Below are 22392 nucleotides of genomic sequence, written 5' to 3'. Positions count from 1 at the left end.
AATTGCCAAGCTCCCACTAACACCCTTATGGCAAGAATTTAACCATAGATTAGAGACAATCTCCATTAATCTACAGAATTCACATTCTCAAGGAAGAATGACCAGCTCAAACGACTCATGCAATCTGCTTTCCACCAGTCACCAAAAACCTCTTCGGATGTGCAGTCACCTCCAGAACCCACTTTCAGAATGAAAACAGTCTCCAGCACATTTTTATGCTGCTCTGAAGCACAAATCAAAGACCAAAAATGATTATTTTGCTCTTACCAACCTCTTTTTCGAGACCAGGTTCTGCAAAAATCAGTGAAAATCCGCAGAAGTCGTCAGATTTGCCACACCAGGGACTGCACCCAGAGAGACACGTGTTACAAGGAGCACACAGCAAGCCAAGGACACAATGCAAAAACATCACTGTGGTCGAGACTCCAGAGTGCACAGGGTGGAGGTGCCACTCTCCTACACACATTTGACATTCTGCAAGGTTTTTCTGTTTCACAGCGGAACACATGAGCGGTTATGTTTTTATGGAGCTGACAGGCAGATCCAGGGCCCTCACACACAGCAGCATCTGCCAGTTACATGAAAAATGTAACTCCAAACCTTCCCTAAGGTTTACAAATAGGAAAGTATAATAGCAGATGTTAGAGATGGCTCACAGCCTCCAAAAACTTCCCCTAAATAATATCAGGCCTCTATGAGGAACAGCTGAGGTACAGCCTTTACAGAATTTAGATGAAAGAAAGAGGCTTTTCTTCTCAAATTCAATGTTTTACATTTGATAGGAATTTAAATACTGTATTTTATATTAAAACAAAACAAAAACCCACCACCACTGCCAGTGTTTGCTTTTAAATGCAAATTTCCTGTCGAATGCACCACCTGCAGCTAACAGACCATTTGCCTTCAGTGAACCAGACACTAGAGCAACTTTGTTATTATGCCCAAAACTGTGTTTTGACTTTATACATAGTTTTTGTTCAGGACAACACCCCATTTCCTGACACTTCTTATTTTAATAAGGAGAACACAAACATTAACTTTCAATCCCATCCTACACTGCAGTTCAGCTCATTACTTTGGACAGTCATAAGAAACAAAGCAATGATTTTGCTGTTTCTCAGTACTACACCACACTGAACAGCTTGAAAAACCACTGGCTTCTTGCTGTAATAAAGCAGTAATACTCTCATATTCACATTAAAACCGAAAAGAAACTAAGTAAAAAACAAAGACCAAAAAAAAAATGGCAAGACAAAAATCCTGGTAATATTTCATTTTTGGTAAGTGTATTTTTTATATAGACTTAAATTGAAATGCAGGTTAATCTCAAAGAAAAGATTCAGAAAAAAATAAAATACTTCATACTTAGTTGAACTGAGGCCCTCAATGGTTGACATCATTTCATCATAAATATCTTCCTCTATCCTTCCCTTCTGAGATGAATTTCTGAGAACAAAATGAAGTCTCTGTCACAAAAGCTATTCAGAAACAACTCATGGCTACAGAGCACACTTTCTCAGCACATCAGTGGGGTAAGCTTCCAGGGAAAAACTAAACAAGAATGCTCCAAAACTGACAAGCAAATACATCGATGGGCACTTTAGTAGGCATTTCTCCAGTTACTCAAAACGTGCATTTTTCAATACAATGTTTTGATAAACTGAGAGAATGATTCAGCTCCTTACTTATCTCAGTGCTACAGGTACAATTGTAAGCATTTATACATATAGTGCCAATTCTTTATTACACTATAATGGCATATATTAATAATACTGAACAAAATATTGAAAAATATATATTTACTTGTAATATTTATATTTTCTGATGATATTATGTAAAACTGTTTATTTTGTGCTATAATATTACAAACAAGTCTGGCATCTGTGAGTAACTAAAAGTTGAGGTATCACAAGCAGGTAAATATACACATGTATACAGTATATGAGCTGGTTTGGTCTGTTTTCCACTGCTCCCTAGGGCTCTCCCCTCCCAACTCCCTTCCATTCTGCTGCAGCCCATCGAGCTAAACGAAACCTCAGTGACTGAGGGGCCAGCAAGACAAGGAAGGAGGAAGCTCCTTTTACAGTCTGCTAACAATAACAAGCATGAACTAAGAGAACTTTTAAAGGCCAAAGATTGAGCTTAACCTTTCTAACGCAGAAATACCACACACACAGCGATTAATCAACCAGAAGATCACATGCTTACAGCACATCGAACTGCAAGAGGAGCACAGGAGCACGTATTTAAAAAACAAAGAAGGTACTTGACAAACCTATCAGTTGTTCTCTGGCGCCCAGTGGAACACAAGGGTATTTCCTAAACAAAATAAAGAAAATAAGGTTTACTATGATTGTAGCATGCTAGAGATTGGCAGAGTCTGAATATTGATAAGTTCCAACAGAAAGAGGTGATGCCCAGATACCTTCTCAGTTCTGTGTACACATTTAACACTGAGAGTAACAGTAGACATTGAGCCACAAAAATCATGTCATATTCTGAGTTTCACACCACAGACAGCAGGAGCAGTTTGCAGTTGTAGGTTGACAATCGCTACTTGAGGCCTCACCTTTCTTTGCCTTCCTTGTGAAGTTGAAGAGTCACTGCTCACACTCTCTCTGTGGTTCAGGTGGGCAAAGGGCCTGGCTGCTCCCCAGGACTCCAAATAACGTGTCATCCGAACGGATGCTCTCATCTTCAGCCCGTCGTTAACTCTTGTTTTAGGGAGGTGATTATTTGATATGCATTGTTTGGACTAACAGGAAAAACAAAAACACACTCATTTAGAAAACAGAGTAGTTTAAGACTATACAATCTTGCTATTTAGTAGGACTCTAAACACATCAGCAACATGTCAGCCAACCTCAATTCCTTTATCTCATTTAATTAATGTGAGCTAAACCAAATCACGGTGTACACAATGAATTTGCTTCAGCTGCCTTTACAAGCCTTCACTTGCAACACAGCAGCAGTTAAACTTCCAGGTTTATTCAGGATGATGCAAGGGATCGCAGGATCTTATGGACAGATAAAGTTTCCTTGCAGTCAGCACAATACCGGGGAAAAAGATTCCAGATTCCTGAGCAAGGGTGTATCAAAACAGTTGTTAGGAGAAGATCCCACAAATTACAGACTCCACATCAGATTATATCCCTATATCGTGGGTGCTGAGTCAGGCAGTGTAGACAGGGTATAGAGCAATACCCTTGCAGGGTTACAAGGAAGCAAAAACTACAGAATAAACTGATACATCAGTGACCTGTTAGTCTCTAACATTTCACAAGCATCTTCAAGTTAGCAGAGACCTTTTTAATAGACTTACTCTCATTCTGAGAGTATGAGCTGTGTACATGAAGGGGGGGTGCCATGCTGGAAAAAGGAACAAAGATAAGATTCTTTCTAATTTAAAGATAAGAGTTCTTTCTAATTTAAAATGGTTCTATACTGGAAGTTTGTCATTTGTGTTCTTTTTTCATTTGAAATACTTTACTCATCAACCACAAGCCGATTCACAATAGCAATGCTCCAGGTGTTTGCAGTTACCAGGCTCTAAAGGAGCAACCAACAGTTGCTACCTTTACACCCTGAAAAGAGGGTGAACTTTACTTTTAAGGTAGTGAGGAAGATATCAGAAGCCATTTTACAGGGAATATTTTATCTGAAATTGGCCACACAGTACGGGTATTCTTCCATTACTTCATCTCACCTTTGACCTGGACTTGAGACACACTCTTCAGGCAAATATATAGCCAAATATGTGTTTTTATTCTAAGCTGACCACATAAGGGTTTTCAGCATAACACTTATTACCTTCAAGCTAACAGGCATGTCATAAAACAGCAGGACATGCTTTCAGATCTGAACTCCCAAATTCAAGCTACTCAGCTGACTTACACCACACTTTAATTCTGTTCCTGAATGAAAATATTGTATGCACCACAGAATCCTATGTACTTAAAATGTATGTACATATTTGAATAAATATATATGTTTAAAAACATACACATACCCTTGGATCAACTACTAAGTAAGTTTTGATATTCATGGATTCAAGGTAAGGATCCCTCAGGTGTCCATTCCCTTCTTCTACTTCATAAGCTTTGCCTAGGTGATTTAATGTTGCTTCAGTGATGTGCACACGGCTGAGAAGGGGAGAAAGAACAAGAGACCCAAACACTCACAGAAAGGTCACATTAAGCATTTCATTTACATTTCAATGGCCACTGCTGACATTTCTGCTTTTCAGCCATCTCCTGCTTTGGCAGCCCACTGCAAAATCCTGCCAGTACTTAACATTGTATTTGCAATCCTTTAGTGCAGTTCTTCGTTGCCTATCTTTAATAGCAAACATGCTGAAAAGCACTTCCCATAATGAGATACTATCAGTATAAAATTAAATTGAAATAAGCAGAGACATATAAGAAAGAAGAAGAAATGTGATCAAAGGAGATCTGATGACGGGCAAGACAGACAGACTCACAGGCAGCTTGTTTCAGATGGTGAGAGCTGCAGGGAAAACTCACGAACAAAACACAAGCGAGGACTGTCTTGTGCTAGAAATGCACGAGAAGGGGAAAAGACAGTTGCAAAGTCTGTGGGGAAAAAAGGGTGGAAAATGTTTTTTGTTAACTAGGAGGATAATTCTGAAAGTCTGTGTTTTCTGACTGAAACAATCTGAGGACAGCATGACACAGCAACACCACCAACACACTTCTAAGGGGAGCAGTTAGTATTGTTCTGTACCCATTCACACTTTCCCTTAAATATCATTTCCTTCAGTATCCCAAATTACATCTTTTCATATAGATTATGAGTAAAGTCTTTCCACATAATTTCTCAACAGGAGACTTGCGTGTATTCATAAAATATAATTCCTTATGTTCTGCTTTCCCATTGTTCATCTTCTCGTGCTTTTCTCATTTTTTTTTGGCACAGAGGGGTTAAACTCTGCTGTTAGTCCTACAATCCACTAGCTCAGGGCTGGGAATAGAACATTTCCATAATGGAAGCTGACAGTGTGCAGCACTCCTGCCTAACTGCAGAGAGTAGGGGAATCACCATCCCATCCACTTTTATTTCTTAATACTGTATGTAGGTTTGCACAATTATTTATGCAAGACCTGAAGATTACTGGCTGTGACGTCCAACAAGGAAGAAAAAAAATTCTTCAATACTCTTCAAGCCAAAAGGTAAGAGTTTTGGAATACAGATGGTGGATGCTTTTATTTGTATATTGATAATTGTTCCTCAAAAAAAAAAAAGAAGGTTAATTGTTACCTTGACTACACAGTTTCGCAGACAAGGTGAACATTCAAATCTGAAATTTTACAGTTTAATCTAAAGCGTAATTTTCTTCCACAGAGACTGGGGCATTCTGGGTGATTGACTGAGCCTTAAAACACAACCATGCACTGCAGCAAGTTTGCTGTGCTTTTCCACTCATCTCAAAAGGCAGTGCATTTGCTCACTCCCCACCTTCTCCATTTTACCAAGCTTCCTCTCTCCTCCTCAAATCACACACCGTCATAGGACATTTCCAATCATACTGCAAACTTCTTTCCCAATTTCTCAGCAGTTACTAATTGTTCACTGGATTCCAGGATGAGCACGTAACCAAAAGCTGCTCTCGCTGAAGCTGCCTCTCCCAGGCAGGCTGTGACATGCACTGCTGCACTTGTCATGCTGGGACACAACACCCAGCACACTGCACCCAGCTGCCTATGCTGACAGGCCTGAGAATAACATATCCTGATCTTTCAGGCCTATGCACAGTAGAGAGAATTGGTCATAAATGAATTTTTAATTTTGGTTTTATGCTACTCCCTTCTGCTTTAGTAGTGCATTATATTGTTATGAATGCAAATAATTTTTAAAATCAGAAATAAGGTGAACAAGGATACTCTGCCACTGGAAAGAAAATATTCAAAAAGCTAGAAGTTTTCCTGCAGCCTTTCAAAAGCCTTTAGAATTTCTTCATTTACAGAAACTCAGAATACATATACTTTCTATTTTAAATAAAATCTCTAACTGGCTCCTAATGACAAAACTTTTGCTTCCAAAGGAGCAGGACTACCTAACACTGGAATAGAGAATCCCTGACATATCATTTTTCTGCAAAGATAACATAACATTTGCATTGTGAATTAAAAGCCTTCCTCCCTGTCAGGCTCAGTCTTCCAAAAGTGGAAGGTGTTTCCTCTGGCAAGTTTTGAAACAGAAGATAAGCTACTGCTAGAAAGGTATATAGAAAGTATTAAGTGTAATATTTCTGAATCAGCATGACAACCTAAACCAGCTTAATTCTTTACCAGCTTATCAAATACAAACATGAAGACCATAAGGAAATAATCCAAGTTGTTAAGACTAGGCAATGGTCCTAAACATGACTAAGAAAGTATGTCTTCATGCCAGAGTTGTGTGGTTTGCTTTACCAACAAAAGAAACTTTACAACTCTGTATTCTTGCTTAATCAACACACTAAAAGACTCAACCCTACTGGTATTGCAATTGTTAACTAAGCTCCAACTAGTTTTCTTTCTGTTTCGGTCATCAACGTAAGAAAATTATTTGATATTCATATTCCCTTACCACTTGGCAGGAATTAATTTTTAAGTTACAAGCACATACTTAAAAGCTGTCTGAGGTGCAGAAATAATAAGCAATCTTGCAATGTCACTGGTTAGAATCTCTTTCCAAAAGAAACCAATACTTTAGTGCTTAAACATATACCCACATGAATGCCATTCAAATAAAAATTAGTAATTTGCATAGACCAGCAAGAAACTGAAAAATCAGGGTCTCATTTGGGAATGGAAAAAAGAAAAGCCTTATGATGGTCTTTTTATTCTAATCCCTAAACGCAACTTAGAAAACAGAAAAAAAGTATACTTTCCTAAATGAGGAAAATGCAAAAGGCTACTGTTTTTTAAAAACAATTATATTTCTCCTTTTCAATGAGCATCTTAAAAAGGCCTGCAAGAGTATCAGCTTCAGACCCAGTCCTTGCACTGCTGAGAACACATGGCAAGTTATGTTACTGCTCTGCCTCGGCTCTTGCACTCAAGACCACCCACTTCCCTTCCCGTTCTGTCTGTGGCAGATGCTACACAGGGAGAACATGCAACAACAAACAGCTCCAGAATGGCCTTGCTTGGATACTCCACACCAGGCTGTATTTTAATTTCTGAGTTGTTTGTGGGTTTTGGGGGGTGGGGATGGTGAATATAGAGCTGGTATAATTCAAGTAGGACTGATCAACACATTAACAGAAACACTGGGTAAATAAGCAGCTTGGCCTTGTTGACCCAAGCAGCACATCTATTCTTTAGCTAAACTCACAAATGCAGTATTATCCCTGTGCACAACATGGATTAACTAAGTCAACATAATGCACTGCTGAAGACACACACGCTTCTCCAATGAAGGGAAGGTCAAGAAGCAGTCACTTGCCTAAGAATAGAATTTTATAGTTCATTGAAAACACAATCAGAAAAGACTAACATTTTACAGCTCTGCTAAGTACACATTTGTCCTATTTCCATCATCCCATTATGAGGATGGCACAGTTACAAATTCCAGGCCCATGACAGAGTGAATCAGCACCGAGGGGGAAGATCCTCACCCCGGAACTCCTGCGGATTCCATGCGGTTGGCCAAGGACACGTCGTGTGACCAGACGTCGTACTGCCACTTCCGCAGGCCGATCACCCCGCACAGCACGTTCCCGGAGTGAATTCCAACTCTCATGTTGATATCTACTCCTGTGGCTTCTCTCACCTTCCTGTGGAGGGACGAGGGTATTAGAGCAGGAGATACACTTTTCGTTTTCTTCCCTCCTACTGGAGATCTGTTCAGGCTTATACGCTTAATGCAAAGAGAAGAGACAAACTTATGACCTAATGCCTAACTACCCAATTATAGCTAATAAACACACTTTGAATGTTGACAAGAAAGCTAAGAATTACTTCATTTAATGTATTCATAGTCTTGGCACATTAAAAATGTGTAATACTTACTTGATTGCTTCACAAATGTCGAGTCCCATTTTAACACAGTTCCTGGCATGAACTGGTAAGGACACAGGTAGGCCTGAGACACAGTAGTAACAGTCTCCCAGGATTTTTATTCTCATGCATTCATTCTCCTGTGAAATAACAGTAAACATATTTAACAGGAGAAAATGAACTCCAAGTAGGCTAACAGCACCAAAGCCAGTGGTTTGAGAAAGTAAGGCTTTGTTGAATCCTTGTTGAAGCAAAGCTTCCTTCTTTTTCCCCACATCTGAATGCCCAGACACTGCTCACTGGAGAGCAACAGAAACAACCACTTCAAGAATTTCTGAAATAAAATCACCTTACTTGTTTCTCACATTTTTCTTGGAACTGTGTGCAGTTTAAAAACTATAAATTAAAATAAAACTCACAGAATTTACCATCTAAAGAATCAAATCTACTTATCTATCTTTTAATCTTCATTGTTATTAACACTTGAATTATGGGCAGCTTGTTCACCTTTTCCTCAGTTTTTGCACGGCAGCCTCATATATTAAGATGCTAAACCTAGTAGCTGTACAAAAGCAAAATGGGGTTATTTTGTTGTTTCAAAGATGGCTGAAGAGGAAGATGGTACCCTGCAGTTTGCTATTGCTAATAAAAAAAAGCCACGATATCATATGGCCACCAAAAAAAATTTTTCCTAACTGTGCAGCAGAGGATATGGCTCTGTTGGAGACTGGCAGGAGAGAGGAAAGAGGAAGAGCAAAAAGCTTCTCATACTGTCTTTTGTTAACACTTTACTGAAGAGTTGTACCTGAAGAAAGATTTCAAGCAAGCCAGGGCTAATTCTGCAAGGCTGTTTAATGTTTGACTGATAAGCAGAGATGGCTTAATTTGGGCCAGCCAATACCAGCTGTCCAACCCTACCTGCTGTAAGAACACTCCAGCAGTTCCTAAATCAACTCCAAAATCAGCCCAAATCTGCAGCAATTTACCAAACTGAGCTGTTCTCCCTCATCAGTCAAAGCCTTAAGGGAACATCCATCATTCTCCACCATCTTAATCCATCCCAGTAGGTTCTGAGTGTTGCTACAAGTGACAGCCTGAGATGGGATCAGCAGGGAGAGCCAGCCCTAGATTAGAGCTGTTGGACTTCAGTATCCAGCTCAGTGTCCAGCTTAGCCATCCATTTTTATTAGGTAAATTAGAGCCCACAACACTCGTACATTATGGAAAAGATGACAGAATACTTCCTGGCAGAACAAAAATAGCACAAAAAGCAGCAATCTCTTCTCACAGCTCAACCACAGAGTTGCAAAAGGCCTTGACTCATTAAATCCAAAAGACTTTGACTCACTAAAGACAATTAAACATGGCAATTTGCAGACAGGAGTGAGAAATTAAAACATATCATGAAAAATTTAGAATCTTTACTATCTTTGTATTTGAGAAACAGTTAAAAAAATGACCAAATGTCTAACTTCAGCTTCTACTTTGGCATTAAAAGCAATTTGGCATTTGGCAACTAAGATGACATGACTTATTTTGCCTCAACAGCTGCTTTGGAACTGTACAATTGCAATACAGCTAGTTATGACTCTCTTTGTTAGTAGCTGAAGATTTAACAGCAACTGAATTCATATAAATGCAAATATTAGCAATATCATTTAGTCAAAAAGGTTAACTAGGATTTAAGAGAGGTTTTAATCAGTGGTAGATTTAAGAATTTATTAGATGACATCCACAAAGGTTAAATTAAAGTAATTTCACTCCTCTGCTATATTGATAATTTTAGAGTTCTCACTTTTTCTGAAGAATTTTTAGAATTTCACAAACCCAAGGTTCTCCAAGTTTGGTAATTTTCTAATTTTCATTCAGTATATCCAGATATAACCAATTATGAAATCTAACCAAACTCTTTAAACAATGAGAAGATTTGATAGGCAGTCATCAGTCTTGACTAATGCTTTACCAATGCTAAATTTCTAAAACCAGAATCTGGGTTGGTATTTGGTTTTTTGAAGTCACATAGGATGCAATAAAATGCAGCATTTATTTTCTTAAAGCCATAAATGCATCATAATACTGACAGAAAAATCAATTGATATGTCAGAACATATATATTGGATTGGGGATAGTTTTAAAAAATAATAAAAATCATCGTGAAAATATGTAAATGATACAAATATGTAAATGATAAACTGAGTTTGTGATTACAGCTGCAAAGAAATTAACCTCAAGGAGCATTTGGAAGAGGTAAGAACTGCCAGGTTGAAGGGTCACTATTGATGGTATGTCTTAGTAGGGACCACTTTAAGCTACTTCCCATTCTTACACTTTTCTGCAAGTATTCATTAGTAATTAACACTCCTGAGCAAAAGGACTCTTTGTCTGCTGCCTCTGAATTGATGGATTTAAATGTGTGTCAGAGTTCTCCATTTGTGGAGTCAATACACAGTCCCTCAAGCTGAGCACAACAAAGCTGCTCCTACAGCCCTATTACAATCATTTATCACCATCAGACAGCTTCCTGAGCAATACAGATAAACCTTCAAATTTAAGAATTGGAATTACAGTAACAACTTGCTAAATTCCCCATTTTTGTTTTAAATTTTGTTTTAATGTGATTTTGCTAGTTAGCTTTAAAGCCAAAGCAGCCTTCCCTTCCGGATTTCAGAAGCACTAATACCCAAGTGCTTCCTGTTGTGAAAGAAAGGCTTCTCTTTCCAATGGTGGCTTTTATTCTATAGCACAAACTGTAAACCTACCTTTGCAATCTCATCAAACTTTCCAAAAAGTTCGTTCAACATCACTACGAGGTCCTTAGGAGAGCAGTCACTGGCCAGGCGAGTAAATCCTACAATATCTGCATAAAGAATGCTGGACAGGAACAAAAGGAAAAAACAGGATAAGTGAAATATGAAAATAAGTCAATGCCACAGTCAGCATAAATATTAAAATGCATTTTATAGAAAGCATCTGTATCTTTGGAAAACAACTCCAGAAGAAAGGGTTCAAGTGTCTCTACTGATTTAGAAGACAGCTTGCCAGCTCAAGACACATTTTCTTCCTATAACGGGAGAGAAGCTCACTTCAGCCTGAAAATCTGCCTCCAAATTTTAATTTCACTGGACCATATGCACTGTTAGGAATCAGCAGCTTATATTAATATAATTGCTTCTAGAGTTCCCACTTACCTAACATTTTGGTGCCTTTTTACATATAGGCTGTGGAAATTATTGTCATGCATTTGCCTATTATCATTAGTTTCCTTTAGTCGCTCAATGATTGCCAACTTCATTTCCATAGAGATATGAGCTGGCAGGATGGATAAAAGCAAATTTTCCTAAAAGGAGGGGGGGTAAAAAATTATTAACACAGTAAATTTGAAGCAGCAGGATTTTAGTGACTGCAAGAAGGCATTAAAAAGTAAGCAAACAAACAAACAAACGCCTTTATTTATTAAAATAGCTTTTGAGTAATGCATGTCAGATTTTCCAGAAGACACTTTTATGTTTCTGTTCTCAAAATTATTGATATCACAGTTATGCAAGGATGTTGCAAACTTTTTCTTTTGTTTCTTGTGACCTAGATGTGGCATCTCTCTGTAACCATGGAACAAAAAAAAAAATCAGTATCCAGTACTGCAATTTCTGGACAAATTACGTTTTATTTTGTCCACTAATCTCAGTGTTATGTTGTTGTTGTCTGATTAAGCTGCTGTAAAAGTTTATATTCCGTAACTAACAATCTATCCAGTATTAAAAACCCTCATAAATTCTCAAATGCTGCAAAAGCAGCGACAGATACGAAAGTGTCGACAACGTGCTGTTACAGCTTAACTGAGCCAGGAAGCAATGCCACTGAAATGAAGGCCTTTGAACTGAGCCAGAACACAGACTCCTCAAAAAACACTTCCATTGTGTGGCTATTCCAGGCACTGTTTTACACTGGCTTCAACTCAAAAGCCTATTCTTCAAAGAAGACCCTGGTAAGTTGCTGGGCAGAAGAGGAAGACAAAAAGAGAATACTTTAACCCAGGAAGGGCTCTTCCACCCCAGAGGCAGAGACACCACAGCAGAGGAAATGTTGTGTGGAGCAGCTACGAGCAGGAACTTTTTCAGATGACATCAAAGGCAAGGTCAGTGCATTGTGTAACTAAAATGCTGTCCCTTTGGACCAGATCTTTGCCTCACTTTTTTCAATACCTTATGCAGCAGTGTGTAGATGGCAGTAAGCTGCCTGGGTTACTTAACCACCAAAAGTGCCTGCCACCAAAAAGAAATAGCTTGGGATCACAGTGGGAAGAAGTAGTTCTTGAGCATCAAGTAGTTGGACAAGAGTTTGGTTTGAGACTGCCCCAGAAACTGAAACACCTCCTTCCCCTCATCTACCATTTTAGTACCAGGAGAATGAACCTTGGGGAACAATTTAAACTGACAGTAGATTCCCAGTGGATATAATAGGACCACTGGAGGCTGACACATTATACAGTTTTCAAGGAAGTGATGAAGAACCCTGAACTGCAGTTTTCACACAACTTAAGCACATTTACACTTCAAACAAGGAGACATTAAAAAAGAAATAAACTCAAAACCAAAGCCCTAAACCCCCTGGAAGTCACCACACTGCCCAAGAAATGAGAGCACACTGCCTGTGTAAGGTGATCAGATGGTTCCCTGGTGGCTGTGTGGGGAAACTCTGCCAGGACTTTCATGCAAATTTGTCATCTCATCTCACAAGATTAGCATCAGGAACAGATTGCACTAGCAGTGTGGTATTTTCTTCTTTTCAGTTTGATCAGGTCAGTCACTTTACAGCCCCTTCTTTTTATCTAATAACTGGTGGGCAGAGAACACAGCACACATCAGCCTTCTAGACTGCTATTCTTAACCCTACTTATACCAGGATAAAAGAGGAAAGGTGCCCTAGTTATAGCTTTGATACTTCTCTACAATCCTTCCTCAGTAAGAAATTATTGTTCCTTCCTTATTCCTTAAATACCTGTGGAGTTTATGGAAATAAATTATTTATATTCAACTACTGTAATCTATTACATGATTGTTTTCTCCCTTTGGGTCCAATTTTCTCCTTCTAGCAAAAGAAAAATAATTTGTGAGACAAGAAAATATAAGAACAACTAATACTTTGTTAGGGAAGCATAAAAGGGAAGCATAAAACCAACTGCTGAAATCACCTTAGATGTAATTTCAGGGCATTAAGGACATGTTCTTTTAAGTTACCTTGAGCCAGTCCTAGGAACACTTTATACAGGAAAAAAGTAACTAAAATGACTGGCAATTATATTCCTGTTAGAAAATACTGTGATTTTCATATAGACAAGCCCCAGAGATCAACTTCCTCCCTTTAACTTCCTTCTTTTGTTACAAATGGCACAACTCTTATTTTTGACACTAGGTGGGTATCACAAAGACTGGACCAAGCCTTTCAACATGCATTAGTCACCAACCTCATGAAATTTATACTGACTTTGGAAATGAGAACCAGCAATTCATAACGTGAATTAGCTCACTCACTTGTTGCCTCTTTTCAATCTTCAGTTTCATTCGGACCTGAATGCACTTCAACGTGTATCTGTACAAATCCCACGAAGCAACCTGCATTTGGCGCTTGTGAAATGCACCCATCAAGTTACCACAAAGGAAAATGACAGCATTGGCAAGCAGCTGCACAAGAAGAAAAATATTTACCTACTGCACAGCAGTCATTGATACTTCACTAACACACATACTAGTCCCATAAAAACAATTAATCCCAGACCGCCTTCCATTTCCTCCTACCCTGCCACATAACAAATCACAGTGCTGCAATTAGCCAGGATGTAGCTGGAAAACATAAGCTAACTTTCAGAGTCACCAGCATTCCTGTACAAATATACAGTAGAATAACGAAACAGAAAATTCTGCTACATCATTTAACATCTATTTCCAGGCACCAGTGTTTGATTTATGGAGAAACCAGTCTACAAACTCGTGCATCAGCACTCTGTGTGGAGTCTGGCACACACCTGCACCAAATGAGCTGGGGTGCTCCTTTGAACACACCCTATTAATAAGTGTTGGGAACCCTAAAAACACTCAGCAGCACTCCCAGGCCCTGCTGCCACCCCAGGGCAGCAATGGCCCTTTTGATCCACCCTGTGGGCAGTGCCTGATAAAGTTAGATAGACCCACCTGAAACAGCACAGATTGGGAAGAATGATTGTGACAAAGTTAATCATATTTTTAATAACTTTGTTTAAAAATTAATAGAACAATCCTGCTTTTTCCACTTAGGTCAGAAAAACAAAATGCATTATAGATTTAAAAATTCACAATTTTATGAAAAGCCCGAGTTTTTTGGGGCCCAAGCTCCAAATCCATGAACTTGAAACATCCATGTGGAAGTCTGGAACTTTTCTAAACAGAACAGTTATGCCAATAGCAAATGGTAATATGACTGGGGTGTTTAATTACTTAACCAAGTGGTATTTCCTTACCTGAAATAGAAAGGATTCCTTCTTTTCCTGAGAAGTCATGCTTACCACAGTGCTTAGAACAATAATATGGGAGAGAGCAGAAAGAACACTAATTATGACAGCACCTCTCATCCCAAAGGGTAGCATGGTATAAACTGTGAAGATTATGAACAGAAAGAACGGCACCTTTGGGAAAAGAAAAAGAGAAGAAAAAAGAAAAAAATCACATATACACATTATTGGGTGTCTCCCAAAAATCACTACAGAAAAAGGAGCAAAGCTGCAGGATTTAAGACTGAACAATTAAATATTCACGTTTCAAAAGCACAGTTAAAACCATAAGGACTGTGGTATTTCTAAGAGATTTGAGGGAACTGGCAGCTACAGATTCACAGACAAGATTGTTTAACATGACATATCACCTATAATTTTTTCAGCTGTCCTTGCCCTTTATCCTGAATTTATCCATTACAGCTCAGATGCACTTTGGATGCACTTTGTACTCACACGTCAGGAACAGTGTGTTGCAAGGGTAGCAATACTGAATGGAATCAGATTTCTCACCTTCTCCAAGTTATTATTCTAATTTTAACATCACCCAATCGATGTGTATGTTTACCCTGTGCTTGATAAAACCCAAAAGTCCAACCAATGCTTCCTGGTGCTGACAAAAAAGAATAACCTTTATTGCCACTGACTACGTACTTAGACTTGCACAGATTTTACAAAATGCACAACAGGCACTAAACTTCAAGGGGTCAGTAGCAAGGCCTATAATACTTAAATCCATATTTATAGATTTTTTGAAATGTTAGCTTATATATGTGGAAACTAACAACTCCGATGAGAGGAAAATAGTGCAGCATTCCTGGCTCAGCTCCACCTCATCACAGCAACTCAACTTGTGCCATTCCAGACAGGAGCTTCCTTCGAGGAAGTCTCAAGGCCCCATCTGCACTTAAAGGTTTTGCCAGAATAGATAGTTTGGTTGGGACAACAATAAAGAAACAAACAAACAGGAAAATAAAACTTTTCATTCAGCAAAAGTAATCGTCCCATGTTCATCTTTATTATTTTAGTTGGATTAAAAACATTTTTCTGCCATATTTGCAACCCCATCACACAATGTTCTGAACGCTGTGTTATAGTTTTATAAACATGGAGAAGCAAAGGCCAAATCTGCATTTAAGCAGTAGCTTTAATTAGTGATAAATTCATAAAGAGGTGAAAGTCTGAAATGAGTCTATTCACTTCTACATTCCAGAATAGTGTGTCCTTATATTTTAGACCTAAAATAAATATGAGTGAGTTATTACCACATGACAGCACCACGTTGACTTGCAGCACTGAAAGCAGCAAAACCAAATCTTGCTTCATTACATATTTGTATGTCTATTTAACAACAGCAAATTTGGGGTTTTTTCCTAAGGTAATAGCTACTTCCTCAAGTTAAAAAATACTGAACAGCAACTCTAAATGCACAATGCTGGATCCAGGCCACAATGCAAATCAGATTTTGGTTGTTTAACTGATAATTTATATCTTTCTTTATTGAAATAAAGAGGGGAAGGGAAAGAGCCAGTAAAACAAGATAAAAAGTCATTTTTATTTGATTAAAAACTCTTCTGCTTGCATTATGAGAGCTTAGGAGGAGTTTCCTACAGATTATGATATTTTTGGCATCATGAAATCGCCCATCTTCTGATCAGAGATAGCAAGCAATGAACTTTAGCCACACCCAGCTATGCCAGGATGTGTCATTAATTCTTATTGTTCACTTCACCTCTCCCACTGACTTAAAAACGTGCTCCCTAGGGCACACCCAGCTCTGGAGTCCTTTATACATTTCTTGAACACCTCTTTGACCCATATTCATTAACAAAGCAAGTATTATTATGAAAAATTCTCTTGGAGATTAATTCATAGTAATTCAGATTTAGTAAAAGTACTAAGTAATAATACAATTAATTTGCAACTTAAAGATGGAATTCCCACATAGATTTATGCAGTTATCTGATTTTCTCAGCTGAACTATACTGTCACTATAACAAAGAATACAAACTAAGATTTACTGTAATAAATCAGTAAAATCAATTTAGAAAAATGAACCCAAATCTCACAAAAAAAAAATTACTAAAAATGATGTTATAACATTCTGAAAAAATGAAGCACACAAACACATTCCCATACACCACCAGTTCTGTGTAAGTACCTGAATGAACAAGGCACACATACCTGTTCCCACAGCTGGTAATCATTTTCTTTCTCAAAAAGAGATACATATCCTACAGTCAAGAAGCACATCCAAATCATCACTCCAAAGAACGTGAGCCACCTTCGGAACAGGGACTCGATGCACAACAGCAGGTACGTGACTGCAAATATGCCCAGGGCAGCACACACTGTGATGATGAAGGCAGGATGGGAATGTGCCACCTGCAAAAGCAAAACAAAGTGTTACAGTCGTCCAAATGACCCCTTTGGAAAAATGAAGGATGCATCTGTACTGTCCTGGGAACAGCCTGGATACCCTTAGCACACTGAATTGAGTTCCTAAGCAGACCAGCTGTGGCAGCATTAACGCTTTCTGATGTTCACCCATATAGAGATGATACAACAATACTATTCTAGATACTCATTCTACCTAAGTTCCACCATTATTACTTTTCAAATTAGTGGTTTGGGGGTTATCTTTTAAGCTAAGTTGTAACTATACTATATCTATAATGCAGATGCACCCAAAGAAATGTATTTAAGGAGTTCAAGCTTTGCTAAAAAGCTTGCTCAAAAAAAAGCTTTAGCTAAAAAAACTTTCCAAGATTTACAGGAGATGACTTGTCACAAATAGTGTCGCTACTTCTTTCCTTTCCTAAGAAATAAAAGTTAAAAGGGTTACAAGTGCAAATGGCAAGATCAGATTTGTTGCTAAAGAGGAACTTAAAGACACTTTATCATGAAGCACAGTGTTTGGAAAGCAGTGTTAGAAGGCAATGAAAGATTATAAAAGCTACCTTACTACCTTTTTGCAATATTATCTTTACTTAAACTCCCTTTTTTACCAGTTGTCAACTGGGCTGGCTTGTAGAACACTGAATTTCTTTTCAGAAAATCATATTACACTACATAACAAAAAATTCTTTGAGCCTCATGTCTCTTATGCCTATAGGGACCCTGCTCTTTGCTAACTGCCAATTGATTCAACAGATCAAATGCTGTATTGGGAGAATCCTACTGTGTATCTACAAATCTTTAAAAAACCATATCACCTCAGGAACTCATAACAACAAATCACTATGATATTTTACATGCCTTATATGACTAAAAAAAATACGAGAAATTCAGGACATTTTATCTCATGCTCTTGTTCCTTCCTTGGCTCTTTTACTACTTATTTATTATCATAACTAGCATTTAACATAGTTTATTATTTGTTCAAAACATGTAGAAAGAAAACAAACAGCCCTTATAGTAACTGTGCATGTGCCTGACAGCACTGTCTCCTTTCTTCCCATCCCTTCAAAAACATACAGTATTACATTCACAATTACTTGATTTCTTTTAGCACTGCAACTGTGATACCATGGGGCTATGAGCGTTATTTAGCCAAAAATGTCTGATAGTGACTCCTCATCATCTTTGAAAACACTGAACACAGAAAAAAAAAAAGTATACTCACATCAGTGACAAAGAAGATGATAATTAGAGTAGTCCAGAAGATGATTGCAATGAAGAGCAGCAGTAGCAGGAGGGGATGCTGCTGGCTTGTGTAGCGGTACTTCTCATAGAGCGGGTCTGATATCCTGCAGTCATCATTTTCATTGAAGAAGTATTTACCTTTAGCTGGCATTTTCTCCCGTGTTGGTTGCTATTTCTCTCAGTTCCCAGTGCACACAATAAGACACAGCTGAAGCTACGGCTTCAAACAGAAGTTTTGTCTTCTCTCTGCTGCCTCTGTGATCTTCAGGCACACCGAGTAACCCACGTTCTCTGGTTTTGCTTCTCATGAGCATCAAGTTCAGATTTCCAATGCAATCAAAAGCCAGAATTAACCTCCCCAAAACCACAGGCAATTCATCATCAGCTCTACGTATGAATCTCCAGATCAACTTGTATTTGTGCAGATAGGAATTTTTGGCATGAGGGTTTTTTAATTACTATTTTGCAAGTCTCCAACTCCTTTCCAAGAAGGTTGACTCTCACTTCCTGGGACGAACACTGCAGAGAGACAGTACATTAATGTGTTCAGTTAAGCGTATGCAATGTTCCCCAAGGCGGGGGGTCAGGGGGGAGGGAAATAAAAATAGTTCATGCCTTAAACTTTCTACCTGCATGCTCTAACCAGTGAATAAAAGCTGTCTGCCCCGGTGGGGGGGCAGCCCAGGAGCCCCGTGTGTGGGCAGTGCTGCCCAGCAGCCACAGTGCTCACCAGCAGCTGCTCTGCCCACCCCAACCCCTCCTTTCTCTGGCAACTCAAACATTTTCATATGTACATTTTCATACTACATGGGTTTTTTTTTTTCCTTTGAGCAAACAGCAGTTTCCATGAGCATGTTGTGTAACTGAATGCTCACACCTCTTTTGAAGTTGTGTGCACCTGTGTGTGTGTGTATATATAATCATGATACACTTTGCGTTCTTTTCCAAAACATGCATCTTAAAAATTAAGAAATCCTTTCTTTTATTCCTTTCACACTTCAATTAAGGCATAGAAAATGAGAAAAGAATACAGCTGTCCAAGCCAAAATTCATTAAACTTTTTTTAAGGGATACTTAACATCTAGTTCCATATATTTAATTCCATTAAGAGGGATCATGTTTCCAAGGCAACATGTGTGTTCTGTTAACAATGAACATTAAGGAGTGAACTGTATTGTTAATTACTAATGATCAATGTTCTTCAAATAGATTCATGAATATAGTTCACCCAGTGCCAAGAGCCACAAAAAAAAAAAGGCGGGGGGATAAGACGGAGGGAAGCATGAAAAACAGGACTTCAGAAGTCTTATTAAAACTTGATAACTGGACCACAACTTCTTTGCCACTTGACTGCCATCACCATGGTACCCAAAGCCAGTGCTCCAGGGAGAAAGAACCCAATAAACCCACCTTTTTTTTTTTTTTTTTTTTAGAAAAGGCAGATCTTAGCCAGCTACTTTCAAAAGGTAAAATGTTTAACTTCACACACACATTTCTACTGCATTCACACTACAACCAGAAAAAACTTTCAGAAACCATACTGAGTGATTTCACCTCTGTAAATAGAGCCAAACATTACCATACTACCCAATTATTAACGACCAAGCAGGCAAAACCAGATATATCAATAGTGAGACTGGACAAAAAAAAGTGAACTTCTGCAAAATGAGTAACTACAACTTCTTGCCCAGACTATATCACAGACTTTGATTTATCACAAAAACAAAAGAGACTGTATTGCATCACTTTTACCAAATAAACTGACATATGTATTAAAAACAGAAATAAAATTGAAGACACCTTTTAATACATCTTTCCCATGTATAGTTAATGGTACACCTAATATGTCATCAGTACTGGTTATTACTGAGCTTTTCTTCATAATTAAGGGCCTCCCATTTCTCACTTGAAAAAAATCATTCTGGTACTCATACTGTCTGCATGTGAATAATAATGCTCTTGCAAAGAAGTGTAAATCTCAGAAATCACTGCCACTTAAAGGAGATATGAAGAAGAAATTGAAACATTTGCATAATTTTTTTAATGCATTTTCCAAGTCCAAGTTAATTGCTGAACTACTTGAGTATAAGCCAGGCTTTTTTCTGAAGATAGAACTGCCAGAAGGTGTGTACAGGGGCAAGCATTTTAATCTGAATTTGTATTTCAATAACAAAGAAAACATGCTACAAACAGTAGGAAGATTTGGACTGTGATGCACCAGAGAGACAGGCAGCTCACTGAACAGTCTGAAGAATTCCTTTACCATGGGAGTGGGGGTGCAGGAACACACAGCCTGATGTGAACCACTATGTAAAAGAGATGACAGGCTTGCTGTCCCAGTTCCCTCCAAAAATGTATTTCAGAATAAAAAACAATGAAAATGTTCTTAATATACTTGCAGAAATATGATTTTGAGGGTAATTGTTATGATATAGAGGTTTTTTGAGAGGAAGTTTTATTTTTCCAATTAACAGAATCCATTTTGAAAAAATAACTATTAATAGTCATGCAGCAATACATTCATAATTATGCAAAACAAGTGATCCTGTCTTGGGCTACTTAATACTGAAATCCAAGAAAAATTACTTCACAGCTTGCTTTCTGTAATTTATTCTTCTGACTATGTCAATTAAAAAACAATACCAAGGACAATGTCTATTGTACTGTGGGGTTGTGGTTCAGTATTACCTGAGCATCATCTGATGCTCAAAGGATGAAAAATATGGCCCGTGTCAGCTTGGAACTATCTATGAATGTTATTGAAGAGCTTTTACAGGACATCAAATTGAAGAGAAATATCTTTTCAATGGTTTAATCCATTTTAATAAAAAAAAGATTGCTTTCTTATTGATTTGGTTTTTTCCTGCACTGATTTCATATATATGCATTAAAAGCAATCATGAATGACCCCTGGGTCATAGCATTTTCTTCTCAAAACTTTACTAGATAAAGAAACTCCCCAACAGTACTTTATTGATTTATCAAGAATATAATACACTGCATAAATGCTACTTTGAGATTAATAATTCAACTCTGATCTAGTTTCAATTTGCATTCCATGTCCCACTGCCACTACCACCCCCCTTTTTAAAAGTCCCTACTTTTTTTGCCCTTCTCCCTTTGAATTTTTTCCAGGGACTGTTTGAAAATGTAGAACACAGACAGGAGAGAGAGAGAAAAAAAGATTCTGTGTCCTGGGGTGCCCAATGCTGCATCCACCCCTTACAGAACACCCTGGGGAGACCTTCTGCTGCTGTCTCTGCCAGAGCCTGTGCAGAGCTCAGGAGACAAAAGTGACATTTTTCTGCTTGGAGCCAAAGCTAGGAGCTGTTCTCCTAGGCACATCCATCCCAATTAGCTCTTGGTCTCCCAGTTTTTATCTAGTGCTCGAGTAAGTAGCAGAGACCCATCAGTTTTCCCCCCAACATGAAGGCACACTGCACTGGGCCTTTTTTTTTTTTTTTTTAAGTTTTCTTTTTTTTAAAGCACTGCATCAGCCCAAGGGTGTTGATGCACGTGGTAATTTCAGCACCTCCCTCCCCAGCAAGAGTCTGCACGGAGCAATGCAAGGGCAGATGGAGGAGGGAGAAAGGGGAGAACACTGAAGGCATCGAGGGAGCAGAGCAGAGAGCTGCTCATCCCAGGGACTTCTCTCTGGAGCTCTGGCACAAAGAGCGATCTCCCCCCGGGCAGTGCAAGGTGGAGCAACAGAAAGACCTGATCCAAAAGTCAGGCTGATAACTGTGAAACAGCTCTCGGGATGGCCCTCCTTTATTCCCTGTATTTGTAGAGTAGGAACAGTTTCCAGGCACTGGCTCCGTCCCAGGCTGGGGGGTGGATCTGGCAAACCTTCACCCTCCAGCCCACGTCAGGACGTGCAGACAGCCAGTGATCCTGTCCTTCTTCCCCCCTCTTAGGAGAATTATTCATAGCAGATACTGACCAAGTTAATGCCTTTCCAAACAGAATCCAAGAATATTGCAGATCCGTTTTGAACTTCAAAGCTACTGATATATTCACAAATGAACACATCCACAGTAACCACCTGGATAATTTTGAAAGCATTTTTTCACTTAGTTGTTTATCTGCCAAGAACTCAAGCCTTGATCACCTGGAGCTGTCTGGTTACCAAAGAGCAGTCACATCCCAAAATATTAAAACAAACCCCAACAGCAAGAACCAAATGAATTGATATAAATTGCCTTATTCCTCTCAATAACTGCT

At 38.6% G+C, this 22392-nt stretch overlaps 1 protein-coding gene and 1 long non-coding RNA gene across 4 annotated transcripts in view; one reads left to right on the top strand and one right to left on the bottom strand.

Annotated features, from left to right (window-relative positions):
- ADCY7 (adenylate cyclase 7) overlaps nucleotides 1-22392 on the bottom strand; it is a 61469-nt gene that overhangs the window by 14014 nt on the left and 25063 nt on the right. For all 3 annotated transcript variants that reach the window (XM_027732462.2, XM_027732447.2, XM_027732455.2), the window contains 13 exons: nucleotides 18149-18687; nucleotides 16708-16908; nucleotides 14494-14658; nucleotides 13532-13681; nucleotides 11192-11340; nucleotides 10763-10874; nucleotides 8016-8143; nucleotides 7622-7780; nucleotides 4010-4142; nucleotides 2570-2755; nucleotides 2276-2319; nucleotides 1366-1446; nucleotides 272-344 (listed from right to left, as the gene is read on the bottom strand). In XM_027732462.2, coding sequence (XP_027588263.1) covers nucleotides 272-344; nucleotides 1366-1446; nucleotides 2276-2319; nucleotides 2570-2755; nucleotides 4010-4142; nucleotides 7622-7780; nucleotides 8016-8143; nucleotides 10763-10874; nucleotides 11192-11340; nucleotides 13532-13681; nucleotides 14494-14658; nucleotides 16708-16908; nucleotides 18149-18319 — 1752 coding nt within the window. In that variant the 5' untranslated portion in view covers nucleotides 18320-18687. The remainder of the gene's footprint in view (nucleotides 1-271; nucleotides 345-1365; nucleotides 1447-2275; nucleotides 2320-2569; nucleotides 2756-4009; nucleotides 4143-7621; nucleotides 7781-8015; nucleotides 8144-10762; nucleotides 10875-11191; nucleotides 11341-13531; nucleotides 13682-14493; nucleotides 14659-16707; nucleotides 16909-18148; nucleotides 18688-22392) is intronic.
- Nucleotides 5100-15483, top strand: LOC120324241. The gene is made up of 3 exons (XR_005565398.1): nucleotides 5100-5189; nucleotides 11932-12135; nucleotides 13556-15483. It is a non-coding gene; the product is annotated as an uncharacterized LOC120324241 (long non-coding RNA).

This window comes from Pipra filicauda, unplaced genomic scaffold (genome assembly GCF_003945595.2).
Source record: "Pipra filicauda isolate LSUMZ 115617 unplaced genomic scaffold, ASM394559v2 scaffold46_size3722508_pilon, whole genome shotgun sequence".
Lineage (NCBI taxonomy): Eukaryota > Metazoa > Chordata > Aves > Passeriformes > Pipridae > Pipra > Pipra filicauda.
The sequence above is the reverse complement of the archived record's forward strand: the minus strand, read 5'-3'. Positions and strand labels throughout refer to the sequence as shown.